An 8,831-nucleotide genomic window follows, 5' to 3' on the forward strand; every position below is an offset into this window, starting at 1 on the left:
CTACCACAGCAGCAATAGAACGGTCAGAAAGGAAACTTGAGATGAAGTTACAGAGAGAAGGATAGAAACCGTAGGAGGGTAGTTTGGAAATCAAAGCTTTGTGCCAGACTCTATCAAAAGCTTTTGATATGTCCAAGGCAACAGCAAAAGTTTCACCAAAATCTCTAAAAGAGGATGACCAAGATTCAGTAAGGAAAGCCAGAAGATCACCAGTAGAGCGGCCTTGACGGAACCCATACTGGCGATTAGATAGAAGGTTGTGAAGTGATAGATGTTTAAGAATCTTCCTGTTGAGGATAGATTCAAAAACTTTAGATAGGCAGGAAATTAAAACAATAGGACGGTAGTTTGAGGGATTAGAACGGTCACCCTTTTTAGGAACAGGTTGAATGTAGGCAAACTTCCAGCAAGAAGGAAAGGTAGATGTTGACAGACAGAGCTGAAAGAGTTTGACTAGGCAAGGTGCAAGCACGGAGGCACAGTTTCGGAGAACAATAGCTAGGGACCCCATCAGAACCATAAGCCTTCCGAGGGTTTAGGCCAGCGAGGGCATGGAAAACATCATTGCGAAGAATTTTAATACGTGGCATGAAGTAGTCAGAGGGTGGAGGAGAGGGAGGAACAGGCCCAGAATCCTCCAAGGTAGAGTTTTTAGCAAAGGTTTGAGAGTGTAGTGACCGCGCCATCAATAGCCACATTCAAAGCACGATATGGCAGGCACAAGGGACTTGAACAGTAATTGGCACACAGTTTTAGAGGTGGGGATCACGACAAGAAGCCTACTTTTCATTTCCCACTATCTCTCGATTAGGTAACCACATAGTAAATAAAACAATTGTAAGATAATATAATGCTTATGTAATACAAGTGCAACTTTAAATAATCCAACAATAAATATTTAATTAATAAAAGCCAACTAACAATAATATAATACTTATGTAATAAAATAAATGAAATTTTAAATAATGGAATTATAGTTATGTAATGAATCAGATATATTAATTGTTTCTTTTATTCCTAAACAGGAATGAAAAAAAAGAGAAAAAATAAATAAACCATTGTAATATTTATAAAGATCAAGATTGGAGAGAGTGAGATAGAGATGCAAGATAGCAAGGAAGGTGTACCTGTGGAATGAAAATGGAAGCAAATAGAGGAAGAGGTGCATGAGAATGACAGACAGGAATGGATTGCAAGTTGTGGGCGACAAGAATGGGTGGGAGGAATCAAAATGAGCGTGAATGGGTGGTAACAAGAGGAGGCAGAGTGGGAGCTGAATGGGATGAGAAAATGGAAGAATGAGATAGACAAAGAAGTGAAATGTGTGGGACAGAATGAATGGAAGAATGAAATGGAAAGAAAGAAGATCCTGGAATAGTACAAGGAGAAAGGGGCCCCGAGGTATGAAAGGTGGTATGATGGAAGCCTGGGCGGTGATCTTCTCTTCCGAGGGAGGGCACAGTTTATGGATGTGAATGCAAGGAGTTACAGGTGGTCTGAGTCCCGCAGCAAAGTGTGCCAGATGTGTGACATGGGAGAGGATGAGATGGAGGAATATGTGGTGCTGGAGTGTGTGAAGTATGCCAAAGACAGAAATGAGATGATGCAAGTGATACTGACTGATTTACGGCATGATAGGAATGAAAGAGTGGAGAAGACGGGAAAGGGAATGATGGTGTTGTTGCTGGGACTGTGTAGAGAGGTGATTAAAAGGATGATTGAGGCGGTGAAAGAGTTTCTGGAGAGAATGTGGCGTGCTAGATGTAGGAACAATTAGGATAGAGGATGTTGTTCGTTTTTTTTTTTTTTTCCTTCTACAGGAGTTGCCGATCCAAAGGCCTGGCTCAGGAGTGATCCTGAGCCACCTGTACCATAAAGATCAAGATCAGAGAGGGAGAACGACCAGCATTACCACCACCACCATGATCAACACCGGGTGAGAACTCTCTTCCTTCTCTCTCTCTCTCTCTCTCTCTCTCTCTCTCTCTCTCTCTCTCTCTCTCTCTCTCTCTCTCTTAATGTTCAAGTCAGGTTATTAAGGACAGTGTCCAGCAAAATATTTGTATAATAGCATGTTGCATAAATCTTCATAAGCTAATAATTTTGTAATAGATTATCTCTCTCTCTCTCTCTCTCTCTCTCTCTCTCTCTCTCTCTCTCTCTCTCTCTCTCTCTCTCTCTCTGTTTGTGTGTATAGTAATGATAATATTGAAAAAAATTGATCATGTATATTCACAGAAAAGAGTCAGGATTGAGTCAGGCTCGTAATGTCCCATAAATTAAAGTCAGTTTGTCATATTTATCTTAAAAGCAACAGATGCTTCTTAGACACACAACTTATGTCAGTCAGTGAGTGCGTGTGTGTATGCCGGTGTATGTCTGTGTGTATGTCTAAGTTTGTTGGTGTACATATGAGTAAGTGTGATTGACTAACACTAATATTAATAATTTTGTTGTTTCTGCTCTTTCTCCTCCTCTTTGTGTGTGTGTGTGTGTGTGTGTGTGTGTGTGTGTGTGTGTGCTGCTGGTCTCTCTCAAGACAGCCAGCCATCCTCTTATGGAAAGAGCTCAGAGCTCATACTGACCAATCTTTGGCTTGGACCAAGACCACTCACACACAACACACCAGGACAATGAGGTCACAACTCCTTGACTTACATCCCGTACCTACTCACTGCTAGGTGAACAGGGGCTACATGTGTAAGGAGACACACCCAAATAATCTCCATCCACCCAGAGGATTGAACTCTGGCCCCTCGGATGTGAGTCAAGTGCGCTAACCGCTACGCTAGTGGATTGTGTGTGTGTGTGTGTGTGTGTGTGTGTGTGTGTGTATGTGTGTGTGTGTGTGTGTGTGTGTGTGTGTGTGTGTGTGTAATTCTTCAGCAAACTTCTCACAAGCTGTGTTCCACTGTTCTGCTAATTTGTCTGTATTTCTAGCAGTGCTATGGATCAGCAAGACACAGCGCACACACATGGCTGTCTGTCTGCACGTCTTAGATCTCTGTGCCTGGAGTGTCTGTGTGTTTGAATATGTAAGAATTTGTTTGACTGGCAGTGTTTGACAAAGAGAGAGAGAGAGAGAGAGAGAGAGAGAGAGAGAGAGAGAGAGGGAGAGAGAGAGAGAGAGAAGACTATTCATTTTGTTAATTTAGCTATGTCTGGAGGAGAAAGAGGAGGAGAAGGAGAAAGAATAAAAGTAAAAGGAAGGCTGTTAATTTATTGATAATTAATTCCTTTATTTTCATTGCCTATCCTCCTCCTCCTCTTCTTCTTCTTCTTCTTCTTCTTCTTCTTCTTCTTCTTCTTCTTCTTCTTCTTCTTCTTTCAAACTATTTTCTCCCTCTTCATCATTTTCTTCTTCTATATTACTACCTTTCCCCTCTTCCATCTTTCTGTCACCATCAATACCCATAAATATATATTTGTACCTCTGTCATAACCTAGCCTAACCTACAGTAATGTCAACCTCAGATTTATCGTCTCAAGATAACCAGCAGAAATGGAGTCACCTTTCCGAGGCTTGATCTAATACTGCTCTTATCTTGCTGGTTTTATCTGTGACCTTTGCTCAGTCTTTACTCAGCAAGATTCCTAGATTTCACTCAGTTGTGTCAGGTCAATGTGTATAAGTGAGGGTTTAGGATGCTGGGTGAGGTGGCTAGGCATTTCTATCCTTACTGTTCTACATGTTGTATTCCTTTCACTGTTATATGCAACATTTCATAACACTAAAAGCACTGCACACTGTTGTAGTCACTTACAAGAAAGAAAATGGATTAGAAGAATAGTCTCTCTCTCTCTCTCTCTCTCTCTCTCTCTCTCTCTCTCTCTCTCTCTCTCTCTCTCTCTCTCTCTCTCTCTCTCTCTCTCTCTCTCTCTCTCTCTCTCTCTCTCTCTCTCTCTCTCTCTCTCTCTCTCTCTTCTGGCCAGTATGATGTTCAGAGCTAGCTGTTGAAGGGAAAGTAGAGTGGTAGAATAGTTTGTGAGTATGGAGCGGTGTAGCAGAGGCACTAGAAAGGTTGCTTTAGGTTAGGTTAGGTTACTTATTAGCCTTTCCTTATCTCTTGTGTGGCTGGAGGCATTCACATTTCCCTCCCCCACAGGAAACTCGCAGGACGCACCCTCTTCATCACTGGGGCCAGCAGGGGCATTGGCAAGGCCATTGCCCTCAAGGCTGCCAGGGATGGGGCCAACATTGTGGTGGCCGCCAAGACGGCTGACCCTCACCCTAAGCTGCCTGGCACCATCTTCACAGCAGCCAAGGAGAGTGAGTGTCATGTTGGAAGAGATGCCTTAGCACATCAGTTGTAAAAGTTAATTCTGTTTTGCATTATGTTCTCTCAACAGGACTATTTTCAAGAGGCCACACAAACATTTAGTTGGGTTATAATGGATGCCTTTTCATCACCAGTGCAAAATTCCTGTTAAACCATACCTAGATTCATGAAGACATCATTGAAAACTCCAGCAACATACTCTGTTGGACTAATAGTAGGATCATGAAAACTCTCTTGAAAACCACCTCCCCCGAATTGAAATCCTTTGTGAAGCATTACAGTTCATTGAAAAGTGAATCTCATACTCACCTCTCCCCCACTAGTTGAGGCAGCGGGAGGCCAAGCGCTGCCCTGTGTGGTGGACGTGAGAGACGAGACCTCTGTGCAGGGGGCTGTGAACGATGCCGTGAAGCAGTTTGGCGGCATTGACATCCTAGTGAACAACGCCAGCGCCATCTCCCTCACTGGCACACTCAGCACCCCCATGAAGAAGTACGACCTCATGCACCAGATCAACCTGCGAGGGACATACATGGTGTGAGTATTGGCCCTGCTCTGAGTGACTTGGGTGCTTGTGCTTGTGTGCTGAGTGTGTGTGGTGTTCTTATTTATTTATTTCATTTATTTATTTTTAATCTCTCTCTCTCTCTCTCTCTCTCTCTCTCTCTCTCTCTCTCTCTCTCTCTCTCTCTCTCTCTCTCTCTCTCTCTCTCTCTCTCTCTCTCTCTCTCTCTCTCTCTCTCTCTCTCTCTCTCATTGTTGTTGTTGGTCTACCCTTGCAATACCATGAATGTTTTTATAATCCATCTTATTTCTATCATTGTTATTGCTGTACTGTACTCTGCACTGCCCTCAGGTCTAAGCTGTATGTGCCTCACCTACTCAAGACTCTCAGCCTGCACATACTTAACATTATTACTATTATCATTGTTTTCATTGTTATACCTAACCTTTACAATGCTCTACAGGTCCAAGCTGTGTGTGCCTCACCTGCTCAAGAGTCCCAACCCTCACATCCTCAATATCTCCCCACCTCTCAACATGAAGCCGCGCTGGTTCCGGAACCACGTGGCATACACCATGGCCAAGTATGGCATGTCCATGTGCATCCTGGGCATGGCTGAGGAGTTCAAGGACGACGGCATCGCCTGCAACGCACTTTGGCCGCGCACTGGTGAGTGGTGGTTGTGTTGGTGATGCCAGGAACTAGGGAGAGTGGAGTGAGAGGCCACATCACTGTATTCATTATTTCACATTTTATTAGATGTAAAATTAAGTGTTTGTGAATGCATGTATACTGTATATGTTTTTTTCTTTACTAAAACAAGGAGTGTTTGTAAGTGGGTGCATCTCCATGTAGGGTTCATCATTATATATGGAATGTTATGACTGATTCGGTGCTGTACAATTGCAAATAAGTAAACACACACACACACACACACACACACACACACACACACACACACACACACACACACACACACACACACACACACAGTCTGAAAAGAAGAAAACAATAGAAAAAGGGAGAGAAGAAAACTGTAAAAAAGGAAGGAAACAACAAAAAAGGAAGAAGAAATGAAGATAAGAAAACAATAAAAGAAACAGAATAGATCAGAACAAAATAATAATAACAATAAAAAAGAAAGAAAAAATAAATACAAACTAAAAATAACAAATAAGACAACAGTGCACTCCCAAATACACATAGTACTCACAGTGCCCCTTACAGCTATCATCACAGCTGCCATGGAGATGCTGGGCGGGGACGAGGTGGACAAGCAGTGCAGAAAGCCAGAGATCATGGCGGACGCTGCTTATGCCATGCTCTCCAAGGACTCCAGGACATACACAGGACACTTTGCTGTGGATGACGAGGTGCTGAAGGCCGAAGGAATCACTGACCTGGACCAGTACGCTGTGGATCCCAGTAAGTTTTGTGTCTTTCCCGGTATCCCAGTAAGTGTTGTTCTTCCTGTTACAAAAGGATGGTGGTAAATCTTAACTTTTTCCTTGTTACGAATAGAGCATTGTGGTAAGTTTTGTGTGTTTCTCAGTGACAAAAGTGTTTTCTATCTCAAGGATCTCAATAAATTTTTCGTCTTTCCTAGTTACAAATAAAGGATCCTTGTAATTTTTGTGTGTGGATCTTTGTAACTGGTGTGTCTTTCTCAGTTTCCCAGTGAGTGTTGTGCTTCTCCCTGTCACAGAGGATACCAGTAAATCTTTTGTTTTCCCTGGTTAGACAATGGATCCTAGTAACCTTTGTGCCTTTCCCAGTATACCAGTAACTTTGCTTCCTTTTCTCAGTTACAAACAAATCCCAGTAGATTTTGTGCCTTTCCCAGTATTCCAGTAAGAGTTGTGCCCTTACTGGTCACAAACAAAGGATCCCAATAAATTTTCTGCCTTTCCCAGTTTCCCTGTAAGTTTCCTCCCTTTCCCAGTTACACATTAGAATTCCAGTATGTTATGAACTATTTTTTACATGGTTTGTATTTTCTTACGTCAGTGTATTGTGTGTCTAGTGTATTTTCATGTATTAGGGGTTGGTGTCAGTTTCTCCAAGTGTTTCATCTCCCCAGCCTGTCCACTGATGCCTGACTTCTTCTTGGACGAATTTGATACGGCAGCAGTCGAGCAAGCACAGAAACTCGGCGCCAAACCCAAGTTTATGGACGGCAAGATTGCAGACTCAGAGAAACCCGTGGCAGCAGCAGGCGGCCAGGTGGCTCAGGTACTGCTGGTGCTTGCTGTGCAGTGCTGGGTGCTGGGAGTGACACTTTTAGAGAGTCTACAGCATTCCTATTACACACACACACACACACACACACACACACACACACACACACACACACACACACACACACACACACACACACACACACACACACATGAGGGAGGTTTTGAGACATTTATCCCCAAATTCTGGGTAAACCTTTCACTATACTCAGAGTTAGAACCTTCATTAGGCATTTTTTATTGCCTTTTTGTTGCTCTATGCCAGAGTCCCCTCTTACATACAATAAAAAGATTAAATACAATACCTGCTAATTCAGTTATATAATTTCTGGGCACTCACCAATGCAAGAGTTAACCAGTAGCTTCGCTAACTGTCAGACTTAAACTCTATCTTCTTTTCAGGTCTTTGCCCAGATTGAAACCTTCCTGAATCCTGAGCTGGTGGACAAGACCAAGGCTGTGTTTGCGTTTGACGTGTCTGGGGATGAGCCTGGGAAGTGGTACATTGACCTGAAGAATGGCAGTGGTGCATGTGGCCAGGGCGACCCTCCAGCCACCCCTGATGCCACCTTTGTCATGAACAGCAATAACTTCTTCAAGATGTTCTCTGGCTCCCTCAAGCCAACCACCGCCTTCATGACTGGGAAGCTCAAGATTTCTGGAGATATGGGCAAGGCACTTAAGTTGGAGAAACTGATGGGAAAGCTCAAGTCAAAATTGTAAGGGTTTCTGATGGGTTCTAGTTTGGAATTATGTTCAGATCAGATGGCAAACTTTTGGAGGCTAGGATAAGTGTATGGGATTGTTCAGGTTCATGTTGTAAAAGGAATCTTGTGGAATTGTACTGATGAAAAGAAAGTTAATTTGCAAGATTCTGAGAGACTGAGATATAAGTTCAAAGTGTCAGACTTTATGAGGATATATTTGAGGTTCAAACTGTAAGTAAGATATTGATTAATCCAAGTTCATTGAAAAACTGAAGTCCATTTTGTGATTAAGATTTTGATACAAGTTCACAAGATACACAAGAATTTATATTTAACTGAAATGGTTTCCTGTATTTAATTATGTGTTGGTTTGATTGTTTTTAGTTTTTAGTAAATATATAGATTGCACTGTGGTCATACACCTCAGTGAGAAAAAGTAAAAAAAAAAAGAAAAACTAGAAAGTAGGATTAATTTTTCTTTTTTTTATAGGATCAAATTTATTAACTAAAAAAAAAAACATGTACATATAAGCAGCCACAGAAGGATATAATTAACTGTAAAACTGTAAAACTGAAAATAAGTCAATTTGGGTGTCATGATGAAGCTACGATGAGTACACAGCATCTCAAGCAGCAACACATCTAACTACAGTGCAAGAAGTCCTGTGATTGAATCCTTGTCATGGCTGAGACTCTGTCATGACTGCCTGCTCCAAGGTTCACCCAGCCTTGAAATGGGTATTGGTCAGCTAGGACTGGGAACATGAAGGTGGCAGAGAGATGAACTGACCTACTTATTCCATACACTGAGGAGCAGGAAGGGTGGTGCTAAGAGCTCAATACTGTGACACTTGAGAACACTCCTTCATCCTATATTTATTCATGAAGAACTACTGGAGGAGATTCCAGGAGATATGGCAGAGAGAGGAACTGACCTACATATTCCATGCACCGAGGACCAGGAAGGGCGGTGCTAACAGCTCAATAACAAGACACAATTGAAAACACACTTATCATGCATTTAACAAAGAACTAGTGCAGGAAACCAAAGCAAGAGTGTTTGAAATGTGCAAGAAGAAGGAACAACACCAGAAGGGTATAA

The 8,831-nt window shown here is 42.3% G+C and overlaps 1 protein-coding gene across 2 annotated transcripts in view; it reads left to right on the forward strand.

Annotated features, from left to right (window-relative positions):
* The first annotated feature begins 1,779 nt into the window (after positions 1 to 1,779).
* Positions 1,780 to 8,831, forward strand: part of LOC135112529 (hydroxysteroid dehydrogenase-like protein 2) — a 7,425-nt gene continuing 373 nt past the window's right edge. The window contains exons 1-7 of one of the 2 annotated variants that reach the window (XM_064026951.1): positions 1,780 to 1,936; positions 4,107 to 4,270; positions 4,604 to 4,817; positions 5,249 to 5,454; positions 6,013 to 6,210; positions 6,866 to 7,017; positions 7,425 to 8,831. The exon at positions 7,425 to 8,831 is cut by the window's right edge and continues 373 nt beyond it. In XM_064026951.1, coding sequence (XP_063883021.1) covers positions 1,923 to 1,936; positions 4,107 to 4,270; positions 4,604 to 4,817; positions 5,249 to 5,454; positions 6,013 to 6,210; positions 6,866 to 7,017; positions 7,425 to 7,745 — 1,269 coding nt within the window. In that variant the 5' untranslated portion in view covers positions 1,780 to 1,922 and the 3' untranslated portion in view covers positions 7,746 to 8,831. Of the gene's footprint in view, positions 1,937 to 3,012; positions 3,036 to 4,106; positions 4,271 to 4,603; positions 4,818 to 5,248; positions 5,455 to 6,012; positions 6,211 to 6,865; positions 7,018 to 7,424 lie in introns of those variants that run through there. The other variant, XM_064026952.1, reaches the window with a different exon arrangement.

Source organism: Scylla paramamosain, chromosome 24, assembly GCF_035594125.1.
Source record: "Scylla paramamosain isolate STU-SP2022 chromosome 24, ASM3559412v1, whole genome shotgun sequence".
NCBI lineage: Eukaryota > Metazoa > Arthropoda > Malacostraca > Decapoda > Portunidae > Scylla > Scylla paramamosain.